The sequence below is a fragment of the Strix aluco genome, chromosome 4 (assembly GCF_031877795.1).
Source record: "Strix aluco isolate bStrAlu1 chromosome 4, bStrAlu1.hap1, whole genome shotgun sequence".
Classification (NCBI taxonomy): domain Eukaryota; kingdom Metazoa; phylum Chordata; class Aves; order Strigiformes; family Strigidae; genus Strix; species Strix aluco.
The window spans coordinates 102,924,023-102,948,044 of NC_133934.1; the positions used below are offsets into that span (position 1 = coordinate 102,924,023).

Genomic DNA, 24,022 nt, shown 5'->3' on the forward strand with positions numbered 1-24,022 from the left:
CATTTTAGGGATTGAGCAAGAGCTGTGAACTGAGCCTGCCAAGCCAGGGTGTTTCTCATGTAATGCTTGTCTTTAAGCACCCAATGAGTTTGAGGTCTCATAAGGTTACTTTTTTTTAACCCCTTGGGATTAGCCTAAATTCTGCCTCTGACTGTTTTAAGCAGCAAAATAGCTTTTGAATCTTATTATTTGGAGAGAGTGATATCAGAGGAAAGATGGGAAAAGCCTAGAGTGTCTCCAAAAACTAGTATTGACTTTTTAACAATAAAATGCGTCCTGAGACCAAATATGCTGTTTAAATGTAAATACCATTTCCATTTTCAGACTGTCTTTTGCAGGTGTATTTGAGGGGATTTGAAATGTACTTGTAGATGGAAAAGAGGCTATTGACCTTGAAACTATGTATGTGTTAGGAATAATGTTCACCCTCCTTGAAATCAGACTCATATTCTTTGAATGGGTCTCAAGACCACAACTCTTAACAGTGGTTCCGGGGTAGCATTCAGTGCATAACTGAATTAAGACTGACTGCATTTTACTCACAGAGCTGTTTCTCAGGAGTCATAGATTACTGCCTAGTCTCTTTTTTTTTAATCCACCTGGTTCAGAATGACTCACTGACAGCTGCACTAACTACTAGTTTCCTTTGTTCTGGTGTGAACTTGATATAATAGGACATTTGTGTGTAGAAGCAATGTCTTTTATTAGATGGACTACTATAGTCAGAAAAAAACAAGCAGGTTTTTCAGCATACAAGCACTTTTTCAAGACTAAAACTGAAGCAGCAGACTTCTGAATCAAATAAGAGTTGAGAACAATTACTGTAAGTAGACATGTTATTCTGTTATGATGTCCAAGAATAAAGGTAGGTGATAGTTAGGAAGCTGGAGAAGGGTGATACTAACAAGGGAAAAAATGATATGATGGTTATTTGATAGATGAAAAGAGATAGTAAATCTAACATTGATACAACATGAGCATACATTTACAAACTTTACCTTTCACAACTTCATTATCTGAGGGGTGATCAGACATGCAGGAATCCCCAAGAGTGGTCTCTGGGCATGTGCAAACTACTTTACATGGCTCATGCTGCAAGTCCGATGTGTCCTCTGTGTGTTAAGCTAACTGTACACGTAATGGAGAATTGATCTGTGTGTACAGCAAGTCGGATGCATGTGGGACACATCAAACTTGCTGCACACGTGGGATGATCCAACGTATTGCAGCCATAGTAGCTCACTACTTTTCAACACCAAAATATCATGCTCCATGGGACCTTCTTTTAGGAATACTGCAGTGTTTATAGAAATGTGGTAAGTCTCAGAATGGGACATATAAGAATTACTAGAACTGCAAACATAAGGCCTTACTTGACCTCTCTGATCCCAAATGCTGCTGAATGATAAGTATAGGCAAGTGATGTGTTTTCCTAAAGCTTTCCTGAAGACTAGAAGAGCAGGCTTTGGTCTCAGTGAGGATGAGGCTGTGGAACCTCAGAAATAAATGGCTTCTGACCATGAGAAAACATAAGCAAATAGAAATGCTGTAGCAACTATGGTGGGGTACAAGGAGGAAAGAAGAAAACTGTGATAGATAAAGAAACCTATACTGAAGTTTAGATTGATATATTTTGATGTCAGAAGTGGAGAACCTTTATCACTGTGTGAACTCCAGATATGACAGTGGACTCTGTTTTCTTTGAAAAGTCCAGAGGAAAGCCTGTTTCCAAATGTTCAGTCTTAGCTTAGAAATCATCAGAACCATTTACCTTGTAGAGGGTTAAAACATTTGTCTCGCTAGTGTCACAGGCATGTCCACATATCTGTGAGTGAAGGAGCACACAACTCTTCAAAGGAAAAATGTAAGAACATGGATATAGTTTGTAAAATATTTCTTCAGCCAATTTTAGCAGTTCAAATTAATTGTGTTTTAAAGATTTAGGTGCTGACTTTGGAATTATAAAATAACATCTTTGAGGGACCAAAACAAATATATATAACCTTGTGAATCACAGTCATTTCTGTAAAACAATAAATGTATGTGTGAGTTGTTCGTAAGACAGCTAAATAAATATCTAGGTGCACAAACTAAATTAGGATGTTTTCACACATGACTCAGAATTTGGGTCTAAACAATAATCTTAAGGCTTCAAATATAATAGTTCATTAAGAGAAATGAGATGGAGGAAGCATTTCTGCCAGTGCTGTGGTTTCAGTCCCATAATAAATTGGCATAGTGATTTACACAGAGAACAAAAGAAATAGTTTAGAAATTTCTTTCTAATGGAAGTTTAAGTTTTGAAGAACACAGAGACATCTGAAAGGTGAAATTCACAGATTTTTCATGCTTGCAGGTTTTTATAGCCTCTGGTAATGCATGTCCTTACTCTGACATCACATGTATGTGAAAAAATTGATGTAATATTTAAAGATGTCTTTTGACAAAGTATTTCCATCTCCAGAGGTGAGATTTCGCTTTAAAGGATGATAAGCAGGTTCCAGATGTGTTTTTCAATCGCTGGTCTTTCCTTTCCATAAGTATTGACAGAGGGAAGGTTTTATCAAGGTCTTTGTGATGTGCTTGTTTATAATGAGTAGACATTAGTAGAGCACATCTAAGTGCTTATCGCTAACAGATGACTTAAGAGAGCATATGGCAAGGAAAAGAAATATATATTTGTCCAAGCAATGTGGCTTGTTAACACTCCTACACTCATAAACTGTGTTTACATGTACTTACAATATTTTGCAAATCCCTTTTCTAATCAGCTAAAAATAAAAGCTAAATAATGATTTTTTTTTTTTCCAATATTGGAGTGTCAGGCAAAGTTGATTTAAAATTTTTTTAACAAAGCAATTAAACAGTACAGAAGATTTTTATAGTATTTGTTTTGCTTCAGCATGACATCTTTACAGCAGTGTATGTGTTATTTTCATTTCACAGTGTTAAAAATTTTATTGCTACAGAATGCTTTCTGGTTCACCCACCTGTCTATCCAAGTATAACTATTATACAACTAGGTTACACTACAAGCAATAACAATATCAGAATGACCTATGTCAAATCCTGGTCTAGATCAGGTCACAAGGTTTATTTTGACTTTAATATTTCCCTCTGCTTCTATAGGATGAAGTCATCATGCAGGTTACAGCACCTGCCCATAAAGTTTGTAAGCAAAAAAGTCTCTGAATTGTTAACCCAGTCCAGCTCCCATTAGAGTGAAAAAGGAGTCTTGCTACTAATTTCATATAGGAGGTAAATGGAGAAAGGCTGGGGAAATCTGTACAGCTCTTGACATACAAAGTTTCTGATGATTCCTGTGATCAGGAGTATAGCATTCACCCACCTTTTTGTAATGGACAGAACACAGTATCACTGTCTTCTCTTGCTGTGACACCTAAATGTGCCAATCTGTTCAAATAGCATTATTAGAAAGATCACAATTATAGTTTAAAAATGGATTTGGACTGTTGCATGCTTTTCAGATGAAAGCATTTATAAAGAAAACTGCACAGAAGAGCTGCATTTACTTTTGATTTTCAGAATATTCCTAGCAAATTTTTGTTAAATATTTACATCTGAATCCAAGTATTGTCCTTCATAAAACAGTTTATTCTTGCAATTTAGCTTCATTAAAGTCATAATACTGCTTTAGGATATGATAGACTAGTGCTGTGGGATTGAATTATAAAGAGATTAATTTTAGCTACCGGAGATAATTGACCCTATAATTCCTATCACCCCTAATCCCAGTTCAAATGAACCAGTGTTAAAAGTGGCAATACTCACAATGTAGACAAGGTCATGACAGCTAGAATTGTTTTTTACTACCAATTAGATTTCCCGCTTGGTGCATTTGACTAATGTTGTCATAGAAAGGGATTTCAGGCATGGAAATACAGTTTCTTTAGAGGCACACAGGCACCGGAACTGATGGGCAGTTTGCTGTACATTTCCCAGTGTACAGAATCAGAATGCAATTCAGTGCTGACCCCTAAAATTTGAATTCACATGGGGATTTTGAACATATTTTGATCCATGATAGAGCTAAATAATTTGAATCTGGAAGCAAACTCTCTTGAAATTCAGCAATGTTAATATATGGTGAGTCTAGCAGGTTTGGAACTGTCTCCTGGGGTAATACTACATCTGAGTTGTATTTCAGATGAGGAATCAGAAAAAAGTGAGGTACTGACTGAATAGAGAGTTGTTCAAAAACAAATCATGTTGATATTTAGCTGCAAATGACATGGAGGTTTCAAAAAATACTGGGAAGAGATAAATGGATTTTAAGTATGATATATCTTAAAAATTCCCTCAAGTGATAGTGCCAACTTCAAACATATTAGCATAAGGACTCTTACGAAAAAACAACATAACAACAATACTTTTGCATAGCACGTTCAGTATAAGATTATTTTTCACATTATTACTAGTTATCCATCAGCATTTTTCCAAGCATTTACAGATTTGAGTTTTCACAGTAAGCTGAAACTGCATGATAAAAAGAGACAGATAATGATAAAAAGCAGATATATATGCAAGCCTAGCTAGAAGGAGCAAAATATACTATTACTGCCCCTCCTGTGAAGTTAATCCTATTTCTTTTAGCTATTTCTTCATTAGTTAATGAGGTCTTGAGAAAAAAAAAAAATTAAAAGTGTGTTTGAAATGGTGTTTTTGTATCTGTGCCTTTAGGAACTTCTTCAAATATTCATAGAATAGTTTGCCCTTGGAAGGTGCATTAAGTGTGAGTTAAGGCAATAATTACTTCAAATGTGGGTGGTCGGAAACCTGCAACTGAAATGGACAAACACAGCAGCTAATCACTTTCCTCATTCAGATTCACCACACTGGCTGGAGTCAAAATGTAAAATAGTGGAGAAAGGAGATATTTTAATGATTAGGTTAAAAAAAAAAATAAATAAATAAACTTCAAGGCTTAGATCACAGGTCTGCTACCATGAATTAGATTTGAATTTGGATGCACTTTGTGGTTTGCACTTATTAATGAAATATTTTCTTCTCGCTCACTTTCTGTTAACAATCAATCTCAGATCAGAAGCAAAGAGTTTGACTGCTGTCTTTGTGAGATGAGTATCAGAGGACTTATAACTATATCCCATCTCTGTGACCTCCCCCGGTGCACCTGGTACCAATCAACATCTCAGTTGACCTCTGGGTAGTGAGTCTGGGATCACAGTGAAAGGGGCCCTCGTCTCCTGGAAGCATTCTCTTCATGTTGATGTTGTAACACACTCCGAGAGTCAAAAGCCAGGAGAGCCCACAACTGCCAGTTCTTATGGCTCTCTATGAGTACAGGAACTGAAGTTTCCATTTTCATTTTGATATCTGGCATCAGTGCTGTATTTATATTCTTTTATTGAAAAAAGCAACCTGTTTATTTATCCACAGAACTCCTGAAGGAGTGAAACTGGAAGTTGTAAATTATTCTTTTTCCAGAGTTTCAACTTACTCCATTTCAGACAGCATTCTTAGAATTTCACTCTCCAGGGGTGCAATTGGTTCTCCCAGGTGTCTTCTGGTGTTATCTTGTGAATAGGGAAAGAAATCATCTGCCCCCAGATCTCTCCATACATACATAGTGTACTAGGCAAAGGCATTACATGTCTACCAGCTCTTAAAAAGCTTGCTGTGGATGCAAGAAGACCATCCTGCAGCTGAACTCATTGATCACTTCCAGGCTGTTGCTTCTCAAATTTCCAACCACAGAGAAGTAATTCAAGGCTGTAAGCAGTGTCTTCATGGTGTAGGTGACTAGCAATGCAATTAAATCCATTCTGGAAAAGTTTCAAAACTGCCGATCTTTTTGTCTCATATTCAATCTCCAAATGTTATAAAATTAATATTTTATTAATTTCTACCTTCATTATTTCAGTTTTATCCCCCTCTCTCTTTTCTTCTGTTGAATTTCTAGTTTGGTTTTTTCTTCTTCTTTCTTTCTGTAGCAACCACCACAACAAAAATCAATACCACAGGAGTTCTGAGGTTTTTATTTGATGAATGTGAAGCATTTGCCTGTTATGTTCTTGTCTTCTTTTTTGCCATGAGGACACATAGGACATGTTGACAGCCAATCTTAATAAGCTTAACACTAATACTGGCAGTTACTTAGTACAATTTTTGGCTGTGTTAAGTGGTCTGTAGGGAATAGTAATGCTATCCTTTAAAAGAAACTGATGTCACAGTTGCATCCAGAATTCACTGGGGTTTCTTTTATTGTTTTTATTTTCCAGGTGATTCATATAACAGGCCGGTTACGTCTGAGAGTGTCACTGTCCCACGGACGGACAGTACCCAGCCAAATCATGGGACTTGTTGTCGTTGCTCATGCTTTGCCACCTCCTACAATTAATGAAGTCAGGATTGACTGCCACATGTTTGTCACTCGTGTGAATATGGACCTCAATATCATTTACTGTGAAAATAGGTACAGCTTTTAGCTCCTTTTTTCTTTGTTTTAGCTGTGTATATTCTTTGTTCCATGGGCTTGGCAAAAAGTTTTGAAATTTGTGGCTCCTGCACTGTCATCCTGGTGTTACATGAGAGCATTGAATTCACTCTCATCATCATTACCTTCATTTTCATTACATTCTTAGAGGATAAAGGTAAATTAAAAACTATAATTTGCAGGACGTCTTGCTGGAATAGGGGAGGATAGACCAGGAGAGATTCCGCTAAGCTTTCCAAGCTTTTTTACAATCTCTCACTGTCCCTCTCAGAGGCAAGATTTGGGACTAGACAGACGTTGGTCTGACCTGTATGGCTGTCCTTATGCTTCCCTGTCCTCCCCTCCACAAGTCTTTCTGTCTGAAGTTTTAAAGTTTTCCATTTTTGAACTAATTTGCAGATTACAGCACATCGTGCTCAGTGCTTAATGGAACAGAAGCACAGATGGCCTAGATAGTAGGCTAGAGAGGTGGGATCTGTTGCAGTAAGAGGTGGGAAAAACTGTAGAATAAAATTGGTTAAGGGCATACTGGGAAAGACGGCAGTGAAATGGGAACAGGTGATGAGGAGTTGGTTGTGGGGGGGCTATGTTAGATGTGATACTGACAAGTGATCTAGGAGGGTGGAAGATAGGATTTAAATTCAGCTGTCTGCTCTCTGGGGGCTGAGTGCCAGTAGCATCACGGCTGCCTGTGGGGGTCTGTCAGAGCAGGGCCTGGCAGCCAGGGCCCATCCCACCCCCAGCCAGGAGCAGGGCAGGGGAGGCACCAGGGTAGCCCCAGCCCCAGGCATCGGGCACCTCCCCAGGGTTGGGGACTGGCCGAGGCCAGGCTGGGACCTGGGCTGGGTCTGTCTCGGCAGGGCCCATGGCCAGGCAGGGCAGGGCTGTGGGGAGCTGGAGACTGGCCCTGCTGCGGCATCACTGGGGCAGGGGATGACAGCCCTGGGGGGCTGACATGGGGTCCCGGGCTGTGGGTGGGGTGGGGGGAGCTCCAAGGGGGTTGAAGAGAGGTTCTGGACTGTGGGCAGGGTGCAGGAAGGCCCAGAGGGGGTGGTCAAGACCATTAAGGCTGCCCTCAGGGCCCTGAAAAATAAGAATAAAATCTAGGGAATGGATATTCAGAGCAGAGTAAAGATACCTGAGAAGGAAGGTGTAAGTAATAAAGAGGTTTGGGTCCATTGATGGAAGGCTGAGGTATGAGGGAAAAGTTGGAAAGGAAGAAAGAAGATAATGCATCCAAAGGAAATTTTGTCAAGGGGACATACCATCAAAAAGCAGAACAAACAAGATGACTAAAGCAAGCTTTTCATGTGACAGCAGCCATGGCATATTATAAGAGTGGAAGTTCTCTGATATGAACAACCATGATTGCTCAATCACAATGGAATACCTATGATCAGAATAACATATCAATATAAACCTTTATAAAAAGGGATGAACTCAAATGCTTTGTTGAATCAGGGCCTTAAACAATTTAAAATAATCTTGGATTTCAGTTATGAGGTTATCTTTGCTGTGACGTTGCTGAACTGCCACAATAGTATTAATAGTAATATTACTTGGCTATTAGAGAACACTTCACCTAAACTTCCAAAGCATTATCTAAAAGAGAATATATTATTCTCATTTTTAAGCTTGGAAAAACTGCTCCATAGAAAGTGTTTTGCACAAGGTTATAGAGAAAGCTGGTAACGGTATTAAAGTTTGGGCTGAGTTTTGCCTGTGACTCTACCCAATATGCATCTAAATTCTGTATAATCTGGCAGCTGGTGAAAGAGCTCTGGGGATTAGCAGCAGGATCTAGAAGAAACTTTTTGCCTTAGTCTTTGATTTGACTGTGACCTACCTAGGAGTAATGGAAAGCTGCTACCATTGTAGGGCTCTTCAATGGTCTCTGTGAAATGAGTTGCTGGTATCTGTCCAGTTCCTAATGAACAGATTTCCTTTTAACAAAATCACCTGCACTTACCGTTACCTTCATTGGCAACCTCAATAAAAAAGCCAGGAATCAAATGGATGTGAAAAATGAACTATTCTGTCAGGTCAAGTATGATACGAATTTGTGGGCTGTGTTAGAAAGATTTATACTTTCTCTGCTGTCAGTTTGGCATTTTTATGATCCCTAAATTGTATATGTTTTTTTTTAATTAAACATTTTTCTCAAACCTTCCCTTTACGTTCATGTAGCAATAAAACTTTCAAATGCCTGAGAAAGGCATCACTGAAAACATAAAATGTATCAGATGTGGAGCACTGATGAGTAATTGCATAGAAAGAGCTGATAACACATGGTAAACTATGGTAAGCCAGCTGACTTATGCAAGAAAGTGTTGATCTTACTAGTGTTTTTCATTCGTTAAGGTAAAGGCAACATTATAAAGCAACTTTTCCTTGTTTGCGATGGATTTTATCTCATATGCTAGGGTAGAATGCATATGATGGTACTTGAATTTATGTTGTAATAGTTCCATTTCAAGTCCATGTGTCAGTGTTAAAAATAGTTTATAAAAGGAATTTCAGATAGCAGAAACACTTCTGCTAGGGCTGGGAGGTGAATGTTAGCTCACTGAGGCAGTGGGATTTCCACTGATGGAAAATGGAGTAAGATTGACAGGACTTGGATTTCATAGCAGGTACAAAGCAGAATATGACTGCAAAAACTGAAGGAATGGAAAGGACAGAAGAAGGGAAGGAATTAACTGAACAGCTGATTGAAGCTGTCAGATGAATTATCTGGGCATTTGCCAAGGCCATTCTCTGAGTCAAGGAAGTTGGGATCTCTCTTCTGGGACTATAGAAAAGCAGATAAGTATCCCATCCTGAATATATGGCTTGACTCCTGGCACTTGCGGGCAGCCGGGAAATTCTTTGTAGTGCCACAGTAAAGCAAGCACATTGATGAAAACAGAGAAAAATGGATCCATGCTGGGGAAGCTGTAAGCACTATTTATGGAGCAATGGGGAGTTACTGGCAGCTGTGGGGAGTATGGAGCAGAAGCCATGCTACTTAACTGAAATGAATGCTCACAGTGGACCATTGGATCAGCAGGGGTGAGATCAATAGTACTTCTAGTTTTCCAAGTGGTTGCCTGCTTGCAACAGCAGGGAGCAGGAGTGATATTACTCAAGTCTTTGGGTGTATCTTGTTACTTTCCTGTGAATGAAGAGATCTGCATCAGAATCCTGGACTCAATGCACAAACTAGTCAACAGTTAGCTTCCCTTTGAGACAGGATCCATCGGCTAGTACCACTGGCTATTTCTAACAATTAATATTTTGTTCTGAGAGTGTTAAATGGGGATGTAAAATTTTGTCACCTAAAATGTGGTATGTTAATCCATTTTTGTTTTCTAAATATGGGATTCATGTCATCTACACTTCACCATCTAGTCTAAAATAGTCTAGAATTTCTTTATTAGTCAGTGGAGTGAGAAAAGCACCTGCAGAGGACAAATCATCTTAGATGGTGATAAATAACTAAAAACAAAATAAAGAGACTGCTGTTAGAGTACAGCATCAGTCTGTGTATTTTCAGTGTCAACTGTTAGTTATTGGAGACCATCTGGAGAGAGCCTATAGCCCAGTTTAGTGTGGACTGCTATAGCCATACCTGCTAATATATGCCCAAAGGGAAATAACCCTGTGAATATGGTGTTTTCCAAATGGAACAGATTTGGCCGGTTGGCCATGACAGTGGTTGCCAATAGTTTCTTCAGATATGCAGAAACAGTCTTGTGTAGAGAGCCTCAAGCCTATAATGTGTGTACAATTTGGTCCTAATTCAGCAAAGAGCTGTGCCATATACCTACTTTTAAATTTCAGTCACGTTAACAGTCTTGTAAGTCAGTGGAACCACAGATCTGCTCAAATGTAAGCCTGTGCTTGTTTTACAGGATCAGGTCTGTGTATTCAGCAGAACCAAGTTCCTATCCATCAACCTGTTGCTTCATTTTGTCAAAGGGCTTGGGACCCACAAGATCTGTCTCCTAACTAGTGCTCTAAGATATGCTATAATATTTATTTCTTTTCTCTGTGCAAGTTACTTGTTTTCTATCTTTGGTACCTTTGATATAAGCATGAGTGTCCTATTTGATGTAATTTCTTTTGCTTCTGGTTTTGGTGTCATTGCTTGCCAGTGATCGCTTACATCTGGACATTCTTTCTGTTTCTTCTTCCACATTTTTCATCAAAAAAAAATCCTATGTCCTTCATATGTATATTTGAAACAGCTTTTTCTTAATGTTACAGAATCATAGAATCATTTAGGTTGGAAAAGACCTTTAAGATCATCAAGTCCAACAGTAAAGCTACACTGCCAAGTCTACCACTAAACCATGTCCTTAAGTGCCACATCTACACATCTTTTAAATACCTCCAGGGATGGTGAATCAGCCACTTCCCTGGGCAGTTGTTCCAATGCTTAACAACCCTTTTGGTGAAGAAATTTTTCCTAATATCCCATCTAAACCTCCCCTGGAGCAACCTTAAACAAGGGATTGTGAATCTGCTTCCACAGTTGCCTTGCTGTGTTCATTTTTATTTGTGGAGACTTTACACAAACACACTGCTGCAGAGAAACAAAACACAGCTCAGTCAAATTTACCAGAGGGGGAAGCACAATGATCATCTTCCATATTAGCCGCATGAGCTGCAGCACTCACAGCCTGGGTACATCACAGGGCAGTGGCCTGCGTGGAGATTGCCCCTTTCTACTAGGCTACGCAGGGTGGGTTTTATTCTCCCTGATCTTGAAACAGAGCCACCTCTTAACAGAAACCACACAGTTCTTGGGCCAGAGAAGAGACAGCAAAGTGTGCCAGTGAGGAGAATGTAGACATGGGGGGGAGGAGAGACGAGCTCTGGTTCCTGCTCCATGAGCTGTTTATACACTTAGTTTAGTATAAAAAGATAATATACAGTCCAGGGGACAGGAACTTTCCAATCTCAGACTCCCTTCCTTCTGGTGAGTTTTCTTATCATCGGGCAGGGTGATAAGAAACCTTACCAGGTCCTTTGTTTCCCAGCCCAAAATTCACTGTTCCACCAAAGTGGAACTCAGCAGAAGGGATAGGGAGTCCCACTGCCACCATTCCAGACTTGTCTTTATCCTGATGAATTGTGTCCTCTCTGAGAAGGTAGGAGAGGTGCTTTTCAACTGTGGTTTGTGATAAACATTAGATGGTTATCCCCAGACAGGTATCCCACATTGGTTAAGTGCTACTAGGCAAGTTGTTTGAAAGTGCACTTTCTTCAACATGCTCTGTCATGAAAGTGGGAGACAGCTGTTGTGTTTTGTGCTAAACTGACAATTTTTACCAGCAAATTTGAGTCCACCTGCTTCACCTGCAATGTTTTTCATGTTTCTTTGGGGTGGTTTTTTAAATTGGGACAAACCACCAATGCTGCTCAGACACCTGGACAAACACAGCTCTGCTAGTCAGTGCCTCAGTGGCTATGTTCTCCCACTCTGTCTGCTGGAAACCCCTCAGACCTACATAGTTCAGTTTCTGGTTTAGCCTCCCCACCGGCCTCCCCCAGGATCACACTCCAGTTGTTTCAGCGATCTGGTTATATCAAGATGTTTGGTGTTTCTTACAACTCCCTTAAATGGATGGCAATTATATCTTACAGTTGCAAAGTAGGCTTAACCTCAATTGTTGCAGCATATTTCAAACCCTAAAAAATTATTCTTTTTTTAGAAAACAGACTTACTTTTAAATGCTTGTGTGAGCAAGGCATTTTCCAACTGTTTTGTTATTTTCTGTCCTGTATTTAAGGACATTGACATCTTGACACTCCATGACAGAAGTTTACACACGCACACAGACATGAGCACGCACACACACACACAAAGGTCTGCAGAATAGATTTTAAAGTTTCTATGTGCAATAAACAACAAAGTCCCAGTTGAAAGGGCCCAGAGTGAAAGCTGAGCTCCCAAATGAATTAGACTAAAAAAGATAACACCCTGAGGCATCTGTATGTCTCAGCATTTAAATTATATCCCTTGAAATATCAGTTTGGACTTGGTGCCAAGAAATGGTTGAAGAGCTTTTTCATGAATATACCCAATAGAAGACCAATCTGTTGAAATGAAATGTGTCTCTAATCATTTGGTATAAACATAACATGTTTTTACTTTATTATGTAACCTTGAATCATCTTGGTCTTTTAATGAGGATTTTGGATTGTTGCTAATGCTTTACAATTTCATGGAATTATATTGTCTTGCTGTTATGCTACAGGGAGAATATGCACTAGAATTTAACTTTCCACTTATTTAAATTGAAAAAATGATTTCAAGGTTTCTTTAAAAAATGTTTTCTTTCTTTTTTTCTTTTCCTTTAAGGCTCTGTTTTGTTTGTATAGATATTCCACTCAAATTACTATAGTGGTGAAAAAACTTTCTTAGCACATTTCACTTTCTGAGTCATTCGACAGTTCTTGTATTCTTTTCCTTCTTGAATTATAGGCTGTATTTTTTTTCCTTTTTAGGATTAGTGATTATATGGATCTGACCCCTGTAGATATCGTAGGAAAGAGATGTTACCACTTCATTCATGCTGAAGATGTGGAAGGCATCAGACATAGTCACTTAGACTGTAAGTACTTCAATTTTTGTAAAATTATCTGGTACAACACTTGATTGTTCCTGAACTATTATTTATATTCCACGACTGGGGTCTTCATCTTGCACCTGCTTTTTTTGTCACAGGGTTTCATAGAGGGTGGCTCAAATATAACTTTTTGTATGATTTATTTTCAAGTCTTTTTATAGACATATAAGATTGCTCACATATGTGGAAATAAAAAAAATATATTTGTATTACCAGAGTTTCCAGCAGCTGTTCATTTACACGTGCTGTGCATTATTTTACTCCTTCAAAGAGGTATCACTTAGGTGAGAAACTCCCTCCCTAGCACAGAAAATGAACTCCTCTCTTTGTTTTTTATTTCTGAGTCATAATGTAGAGGTCAAAAACTGCAGCATATTTGAGATTTCACCAAGTTTTTCAATACAGAACTAATCTACAGCTCTACCAGTGTTTTAACCTCCCCGTGTATTAACATCTAAACGGCCCCCATCCCTATAGCATCCAAGTCCCTGTTATTTGCACACAGGTAGTATCTGATCAGGATAAGGGTAACAGAAGTACAAAAATGTTACAAGAGCCAAATCTTACCAGAGAGCATGTGCATATGTCTGTGTATGGGGGAAGGGAGGTTCAGCTTGATTCCTTGTAATTAAACTCTTTGTATTCCTCTTATTAAAAGCCATAGGGCCTAATTCTTTTCTTGTTGAGATCTGTTGACTTCAGTGATGGTGCTCCTGATTTACCCTGGTGCGAAAAGAGACTTAGGCCCATAATCTCTAATTTATCTGTGCCTGCAGTGAAGCCAGATAATTCTTTGGAAGTTTCAGTGACTGACTGCGTTTATGATTGACTTGTGTGTTTTTCTTAATATAAAAGACTATCTGCAAACTGCCTCTTAAATTCAGAGTCCCAGATTTGAATAAGTCTGCTTCCCCTGTACCACATTCTTCTAGCATTTCTTAATAAAAGGGTAGCAACCCAAATACAGCCACATTTAATCAACTTTTACAAAACCATATGACTACAGTAGAAGGCAGTATAAATTTTCAGTCTGAAAGTACCTTGCTTGATCTGCAGGGGAAGATAGGAGGATAACTGCAACTGGAAAGGAGGAGAACAGGGACAGATTCTATGGTAATATAAGGCAGCCAACAGCAATATCAAGCTCTGGAAAGCTTTCGAATAGTCCCTGAAGTTTCTGGAAGTTAAAGTGCATTTGACATAAGAAGGTCAGGTTAGATACATTTCTGGGGAAAAAAATAAAATCAAATATCCAAAGTGATAAACAAAGTAATTTTGCATCATTTACATTTTGAGTATTTAATATCCAGGAGTATATGTCAGTTGCTCAGAAAAGAAGGAACAAATTCAGAAACTTGCTTGGTGCTCTCGAAACTGGAAGTCAAAAATGACAAGTTGCACTTCCACTGCACTATCTGACCGAGGAAATAAAAGATATTTATGACTCAGACTTAACATACCACCTGGCAGAGATGAACATCCCATTTGAAAAAGACCTTAATCTTCTGAATGACCACTTCTCTCTGAAATAGAATATGCTTTATGAAACATTCATCTTCAGAAAACTTAGAGACCAATGCAGACAGTGTGAGTGCAGTGTGGTCCAGTGTATAAGCACTGGACTAGGACTCAGGACACCCTGAAGACAGGAACGACTTCTAGAAAGCTGCCTTACCTTACAGTGTTCCTGCTCTCACTGTATGTCCAGTTTAGCTGATTGGATTGCAAGCTTTATAAGCACAGAGGCTTTCTCCCATTATCAGCATCCAGCACAGTAGCGTTCCAAACTTGGCTGTGTTAATAGCATAATTATTATTCTTGCTCAGCTATTTTTTTATTGCATAGATGAGGTTGGTTACATCTTTTATGTATAGTTGTTCTCTCAGCTTACAGGAATAAGATGTTGATAGAATCATTCAGGTCAGAAGGGACTGTGGGACATCATCTAGTTGTCATGCTCAAAACAGGATCTACACTGATTCAAAGCAAATTGTTTAGTACTTTGTCTAGTTGATCTTGAAAACCTTCAAGGTCAGACTTTCCACAACTTCTCTGAGTGGCCTCTTTCAATTATCCTTAATAAGGGCTTAATTATCCTCATAATGATTTCTTTTCCTCTATCCAGTTGGAATTTCCCTGGTTTGATTGTGCAGCTGATGGCTCCATCTTTGCAGTAACCTCCTTGCAGGTATGCTGTTAGGTCCCCCTTCAGGCTGAACAAGCCTGGTCCCAGAGCCTTTCCTCAAAGGGCAAGTACTCCAGCCCCTGACCATCTTGACAGACCTCTGCTAAGCTCACTGAAGTTCGTCAATATATTTCCTGTCCTGGGAGCCTAAAATTAGGTTCCAGATGCAATCTAAAGAGTGATGAGTGAAGGGGAATAATGACTTTCTGTGGTCTACGGGCTATACGCTTTTTTGTACAGCCCATAGAGCACACTGCTGATTCATGCTTAGCATGCCGTACACCAGGACCCCCTGGTCTTTTTCCGCAAAGCAACAACTCAGCCAGTCAGTCCTCAGCCTGAACCATTGCAGGGAACCGATCCATGCCAGGTACAGGACTTTGCATTTGTCTTTTCATGTTGTTCAAACTTATGCTCTGGATGAAAGATCTTCAAGTTTAAATTAGACTTGGGAATAGCTCAGGAAGTATACCTGCCCATTAGAAGTCCTGCAGAAGTTCAAGTGGTTCATAACTTTGCCCAGAGAGACACTCGACTTTTCTAGCATTTGGAAAAAAACTTTGTAGAAAAAACCAAGAGGAAGAAATTGCAAAACCCCAAAACACTTCATAGCAACTTGTCCATCCTAGAAAACCAAGTTCAAGCCAAACTAGAAAGAGAGAATCCTCCTGGTTTAGTTAAAATAAAATTAGAGATAAAATTCAGGAACTTTCAGACACTGTCTGTAGAAGGTAAAACCCAGCAGAACTGCATTTCACCAAAATAGACAATGCAGGAGATTTGCCAGTACAACATGGGAAATAATTGCTTGAGGTTACAATGAAAAAAAAAAAGCAGTATTATGCAATATTTTGAAGAGGAGCTGGAAGCTAAAGTAATGGTTAGAAAGTCCTATTGAAAAGTAGAAGCAGGACTTGAGAAAGCAGTAAACTGAAAAGGTTGTATTTGATGGAGGACTGCAGAATGCAGCTAAAAATCTTGATTGATTTTTACAGGAGAAAAAATAATTTTTAAAGATTAAAACAGTAAGAATCCCAAATTGTAATGGTAGATCTAAGAGTAAAAAGAAACACAGATAAAACTGGTACTCTGCCTATTCACTAACAACATATCAAAAAAATAATGGAAAAAGTAAGACCAGTACATCCTGCCTTCTCATCCAGGTTATTCAAAGGCATCAAAGAGGAAAACAAGCAAAGAAAATGTTGCACAAAATCACACAGAAAAAACCAAGAGGGCTGTTGATGGCTTCAGATCATAGCAGCCTATTAGACACTTTGAAAAACAGGCCTTGTTAACACTTTCTCAAATAAAAGAAGACAAAAGCAGTTTCAGGATGTGACCGTAACAAGTATAATGGTGAAGAAGGTCTGCAGGACTGTAGCAGTGACAACAGTCTTTTGTAAGGGAACTGCTGCCCTAATGAATGGTCAGTTACAGTCAATGGAAAAGCTTTCATTGGCTTCAATGGACATGAGGATTATGCCCTGAAAAAGCAAATTTATATGGACTAAAATTCTGACCCCAGTGAAGTCAATAGCAGAAATTTCTTTAGGTGCAGTGGAGTCAAGATTTCTACTTAGATTTATGTTAGTTATAGCTTGATGCCCTTATGGATTAATAAAACAACATTCATACTCTAACCCTCACATATCTGCATTTATTCCAACCCAACAATATGTGATGATCCCACAAGTTATTAAAACATCATTTTTTTTCAAACAGGAATAAAAAGGTTAGGGATATTGTTTCTATCTTGTTTCATTCAGACTTTCAATGATCATGCTTTTTCACAAATCTCCCAGCCAGTTGTTTAGTGTGACAATTCTACCTTATCAATCTGTTTTCCATTTTATAATGCTTCATGATTTCAGAAGTTTGGGAAACTTATCATTTGTTTGTCTTCACTGTGTTTGTTGAATGAATTGCTGGTGGAATCCTGACAGATATCACTCACCATAAATCAAGTCTCTCTCATAGAGATTATAGTTAAAATGTTCTCTAGTCTAATAGCCTGTACACCATCCAGCATCATGGTTCAGCTGTTAGCTCAGCTGACCCAGAGCAACTGGCTAACCTGCAACAACTTGTGTTTGAATCTGAGCCCTCAAAAAATGCAGGTCCCTAATCCTAGCTCTGTGTAACAGAGCTCTTCATTAGGATATGTTGCATTAAAGAGTTGAAGATGAATGCTTTACATTTCATAGTTATGCATCTAGATCTAACACCCTAGAAAGACCCCTTGTGCCCTCAGTTCTACTTTACTGCTTGTAAGAATGGGGAAGGTGATCAGATCCTCTCTTTTCACTTACCTCTGCATAGAAACATTGCAGGGCTAAACTGCATGTCAAGCATGTAGGGCAGTTCATACACTTTCACCAAGCCACGAGTAGTGTGGGTAGAACTGCTCTTGTTCCAATAACAAGAAAATATCACTGATCTAAAAGCTAGCAGGATACATTATAGGTCAAATCAATATCAGAAATGAAGCAGATTAATAAAATTACTATTGTATCAGGTCTTAGCACTGTCTGTAGAGCTCAGCAAGGGCAACTGACGCTGCTCTCTGGAGTACGATTCTGTGCATATGTGCTTCCCGTTGGTTGACACTGTTGTCATACAGAGGTCTATAACATCCCTTTTTGATTTAAGAAGTACATTTCTTGCTAAGAACAAATGGATGTCATATGCTGTAGGAATATATGTCTTCCATTTAATTGAACAAAATTAATGATCTTCATTGAACATCAAGTACTTGATGTTACTGTTCAATGCAGGTCATTAAGAAGGCAGCAAGGAAGGATAAAAGTCAAGACCTCTGAAGGCAACCATGAATATACTTGTGGACAAATACAGGACAACGTACTGCCATTTGAAAATTAATATATTGCTCGAAAGAACACTGTCACAAGTATATATTGGTATATAATACGTGCTTTTTCATTTTGGAATCCTAATTGAGGTCTAAATTCAGGAACCTGACACTGACAAAAAAAGATACGTGTTGTCCTCAGCTATTGCTTAGAAAATATCATCCTGTTTCTTCAGGATTTGATTTACAGCTATAAGAAATACAATTCCTCAGGAACAGTGAACCAGGGCAGTTCATTTCCCATAAAGCAAAGGTCTCTGATGAGTGTGTTTGGTAGCACTCCCTCTGATCTACTTTATCTGGTTTCCAGTGGTTAGAATAATCCAGTCTTTCTGAAAATAAACTATTCCACATTCACCTTTTTCATGGCTCCCCTATTTTTCAAGGGATATTACCCCCTCAGTCTGCTTTTAAATCAGCTATATATTCATGATTTCTTTTATGTATGTTCAATAAAAAAATTCTGTTGCCATACAAAATATTGCTTAGTGGCTTAGCCTACCAGCTGTAGTTGAACTAACCCTTTTAACTTATGCACATCAGTTATAATTTTTTATTCTCTTAATAACCTCAAACACATGAAAAACAAATAGAATGAGTTGATAATTTCTAACAGTAAAATACACTTCACATATTTTGCTATCATGCTGTGGAATAACTCTGCAATGTCAAGTAGCACACAATTAGTAAAACTGTAGGGGGAAAAAAAGAAGTGTTTTGATCCTGAGGAATTTTTATCCTAATCAGATCGAAATTTCAATGCTCTTGTAGTGCTTAATATCTTCAATCACCAAAAAAATCAAACTGATTCCAATGTCAGGTTTTGCATTCTGGGACTGAAATAAAATGCTAAAATATACAAATGAATCTCATGTTTGTACAAGTTTATTATCATCACTAAAAAGCAAGATTGATTCTAAATTAGGCTGATAGAATGTCTGGTGTTTAGCTAATTCTTAAACCAAGCCCGCCTGGCATCGTGATGACAGTCTAGTGTATCTTGTTTTCAAAGTATTGCAGAAGTGTTGGTCTGACCACCTGCACAATCTTCCTCTCTGTCCGTACTATGGGCCAGCAAAGATTTCTGCATTGGAGACCGGCATCTTTATGTCCTTTTAACTGGAGATACTGGTGATAGAGCAAGCTGAGGGAACAGGAGATAAGAAACTAGAAAAAACAGAAGCATATAAAGAAGACATTTTTTTTGATTCATATGAGGAAAAAAGAGAGCATGGACTTTGGTTTTAGCCCATGCCTAATGTTTTGTTTTTCAGTCCTAATGAATCTTAAGAGATACGCACCTAACCAAGAGTGTGTATGTTTTGTGTCTTTTAGCCATGCTCTGAAGTCCTACAGATGTTGTGTTTGCTCCTGCAAATGCTTCTTTGCATTGTGAGATGCTGGTCTGTCTAGTTTAATTTCTTTGTTTGCTCTCTGACCAAAGCTGGTTACTTTAGAAGAAGCGGGAAAACACTCTGCAATATGCGGAAAACACTCTGCAGTATGCAATTATGTATGCCTTACACCCTTGTTTTCTCCATAATACACTATTAACTCATGGTTGGTTTATTCCTTGGAAGATGGGAACCTGTACCACTGCTTACATTTTTGTTTGTGGAGGATGGCTGCTACTATTGTAATATTTGGTATTCTAATTATCCATATAAATATTCAGATATCATTTTAAATCCTGATAAGTTTCTAATCTTTGTGATATTTTATGGTTAAGTTTTTCACATGCAAATTGTGTGCTATTGGACAAATGTTTTCTGCATATAAAGTATATAAGAGAGTTTACCAGAAGCAGCAGATCTTTTGGATAGTAAACGAACTAGAAAACTCTACAAAGCTAAACCTTTAAGCTATTTAAACCATTAGCTGCTGGACCTAACTGCAGAGTTTTGCCTTCTGTAGCTTAGCAATATACAGTTGTTTTGCAAGATGCCTCAGATAGTTTGCATTAATAACCCTTTAACTTGTTATTTCATCTTCAAATTAAATCTAATGCAATACTGATTAGTACATACCTATTTCCATTTGTAGGCTCTCCATTGTAAGTCTTCCATAGCTCATACATAGTCACTTGAAATTTGCACCTAAACTCTTCTACTATTTTTACATTAAAAATGTATGTAGTACCAGCTGTATAAGTACAGCTACTTCATTAAGGGTCTGTAGAGCTCTGACTTCTGCTGGGAACCTCTGGTTTCCCAGTCACTTCCTTAATAGTTTTCTTTATTTTTTAAAAAGTCTCTTTGTGCTCAAAATTTTGAATGATGAAGATAAAGATGAATTTATACTTTGATATTTTTCTTGTGATAGAATGAAGAAGCATGTGATAAATTGCAAAGCCATAGGAATAAAAGGTTTTACTGTGCACCTCCAGCAGCTTTACCTCACTTTGTCCGCTAAACTACTTCTGTGGTGACTTTTACCACATAATGTAAATGTATGCTATTTTAAAAAATAAGGGGAAAAGTACTTCTGCCACATGTCTTTTTACGTTCATTGCTGAGGTTCGCTCCAAGGTTACTGAGACCAGAAGTATTCAACACCTTGTAGTCTAAATCAGAAACAGTGTTGCTCAATTGAAAATCAACAGACAGATTAGGGGGTTTGTTTGTAGTTTACTAGTCTTTGAAGTACTCCATTCTAAAATGTCACTATGTAAACATATGAAGAAACTGTTGCAGATCTTTCCAGAGTTCTAGAAACACATTAGTGCTACTGTTATTTGACTCTTTTTATTTTTCACAGGTCTGGACAGTTGACCTTGTGTCTATGAAGGAGACGGTTTTCAAAGCTGGAAAGATATGAAAATAGTATCAGTATAATGTGTAGCATATGTCAGATATGTGACTGTGTGGCGATAGGTCTTATTAGCATTCATTTGAAAGAACCTGCATAATCACTTGTGGCTTTGCCATCCGTGAGTGATGTGGTCAGTGGTGGACCAATGTTGGTTCTGATATCTGATAACATAAAGTGAGTGGACCGGTGTCCAGGACTTTGGATCAGTGGGCTTTTGGGAATGCCCTGCCAAACATTTGATGTCCACAGATTGCTAGGTATTGGTTCTGAGATCATAAGATGCTTACTTATTCAGAAGTTCTTTCATTTTTATTTTACAAGGCATTTTTTTTTGGTTAGTGCTAAGCTATCATTTTAAGGCTTGTGGAGAAAGGTGGAAAGTTTTGGGTTGTTTCCTTTTCTTTTCTTTTTACAAGTCATCTGATATAAAGGGACAATATGCTTTAAAAGTGTCTAAGGTAGTTTACTGCCAAATGTGAGACAGTGATGAATCTTTGTGGTAGTTAGAAGGGTGTTTGAACATTCAGTTGTGCCATGCCACCATGACACTGTGCTGTGGGTCCCTTTCCTCTAGAGATTAGGCTGAGAAAACTACACATTTCACTCAGCCTAAGTACTCAAACAGGGACTCATATCCCAGAAATGAAAGCACGTTTAAAGGGATCTTGTCCCTTGAAACAAACCATCATTAACCTATGAAATTAAAAAAAAAAAAAAAATTAATTTTTCTGCCAATCTGCTTCTGTGAAACTTCTATCTCTTTTCCTATTTGTTGATGATACAGTTGTATATAGTCTGCTGATACGTTTGGCATGGAAAGGGTTATGTTCTAAAGTCGTTAATCTTACATAGGTTGTCATATGATGGACATTAATATTTGTGGAGAGATGGGGGACAGATTTAAGTTTCTTGAGCAAGCAGGGCCAAATTTCTCCTCTGATGTTGCGTTTTACTAGCTGAGGGCAAAATTTGGATCTGGGATTTCATTTTCCCCTCTAGTTTGCACAGAGAGAGTTCATTAATGATAATGGAAGTTCTGTCTGAAGTTGGTGTTCAAAGCAGGCTTGGGTTTCTAAATGACCATTTCAATATTAGCAAAAGGAAATGACTTTATGGCAGGATTGAAGTTTTAAAAGTCATGGGGAGACAGACAAATCATGAGGGAAAAGAAAAGTTAAGAAAGAGAAGAAAACCTAGAGAATCCTAGGTAGACAAATCTAGTGTTCATTTTTCAATCCAGTTTATCATTAAATAAACTTATTTAGTTAGTTTATTTACATCATTTTTATCTATAGAAACAGCAGAGAAGTTTTCTGATATGCATGCTATAAGCTTCCATGGAAAAGTGCATCTAGTGTTACATTAAATTATATATTATAATTCTGTCATTACATTTAATCAACACCTACCTAATGTTTTAAAATAAACATCCTACCTAGCACTACGTATTCTTGTTAATAGTTACTGTTAAGCATAATTATAAAATTGTAATTTTAAATGATGGACCATGGGCAAATGGTATGTTATAACCACCATGAAAGGGAGAGGGGAAGAAAAGTGTCTCTGTTGTTTAAGTAGATGATGATTTGTGCTTAGTGCTGAGAAATACTTTTTGTCTGGTTTTGCTGGGTTTTAATGAATTTGTACAGCTGCTGTGAACTGACATCATGTAAACTGATAACATAGGGTTGATTTTAAACAAAACATCTTCCTGGTTCTTATCTGAGATAATTTGGAATCAAATTAAGTCAGAATCTCTAGTAGAGGCTAAGAGTTTTCAGAGGGCTGGAGTACCACTGTCCTGGGATTAGGATAGGTTACAAAATCCATTAATGTTTTTCCAAAATTTTTTCACTATTCAGAGTTACTTTTCTTCCCTAGCTGGACATGTAGCATGCAAGACTTTTTTCACTGTATTTGGCAAGTGATGACCCTGAGCTACAAACTTCATTCCTAATATGAATCCGCATTTTTTTAACAGTTTGACTCAGACCACTTTTAGCATTTGCATTTCTGCAAAGTGAGGCAGGAAAAATATTGCTTAGTCTTTAAAGATTCTTAAGCTTCCCCATTTTTCTAAATGGTTGATTAAGGCTTTTTATTTTTTTCCTGCAAGGTTGGTGATACTTATTTTTGCCTAATTTGTCAGGTATTTGTGTTCGTAACATCCCTACACTGGAAGATTAAACAGTATTCCATATTGCAGAAGTAAGCAATGAATCAACTGCCAACTTAACGTCTTTAGAGTGACTGTTTATGCTTAAAGGAATTATCCCAGGTGAATGAAGAAGTTAGGTGGGAGTTTGGATACCAGTGAGGTACAGTTTTCCTTCATGAATCTGACCTGCTACTTCCTGCTTGACTTTGGAAATGATGAATTTATTTTTAGAAGCCATCACTTATTACTATCTAATATTCATATCATGATAGCAGCCATGTCTCAGTGTTATTGACACAATACAGGGCATTCTACCCAAACCTGTCCAGCACTCAGGGATTTCTCCTGTCATATAGAGTGAGTAAAATGCAGCTTTCTAAAGCCTCACAGAACCAATATTTTTCTAAACAGTTATCATCTTTCTGTTTTTCTTAAGAGAACTCTTTTGAGATACAGTAAGTCACACAGGGCTGGTAAGCAACTGTCTGCAATGAGGGGAGGTAGAGCAATGTGACCCATGGGAACTTTTGTGATGGGAAGCTGGCATTCTTCCCTAAGCAATCTGCTATGGAGGCCACACTTTTGGCCTGGTGGGTAGAGAATGCATTTGCACACTGTCCTGGTTTACATCCCTTCCTCCTCACCCCACCCCATGTAGTAGATTCAAAATTGAAGTGTTTGTGGAGAATTATATAGATGTCTCACTAAATGTCTTCAAGTCTCCTATCATCTATCTCATAATTCTGTTTAAGTAACAAACATCATTTAACATTGCTAAATATTTCTCAGTACTTCTTTTTCGTTGCTAAAATCCAATTTGTGGATACCTACTATTTAAAACATCTAACTCACTAATTGCAAAATCTATAGAAAAGTCCTTACAACATCAAAGGCTCACTTGATC

At 38.1% G+C, this 24,022-nt stretch overlaps 1 protein-coding gene across 2 annotated transcripts in view; it reads left to right on the forward strand.

Moving 5' to 3' along the window:
- Positions 1-24,022, forward strand: part of NPAS3 (neuronal PAS domain protein 3) — a 622,845-nt gene that overhangs the window by 583,122 nt on the left and 15,701 nt on the right. For both annotated transcript variants that reach the window (XM_074824597.1, XM_074824598.1), the window contains exons 7-8: positions 6,261-6,454; positions 12,971-13,077. In XM_074824597.1, coding sequence (XP_074680698.1) covers positions 6,261-6,454; positions 12,971-13,077 — 301 coding nt within the window. The remainder of the gene's footprint in view (positions 1-6,260; positions 6,455-12,970; positions 13,078-24,022) is intronic.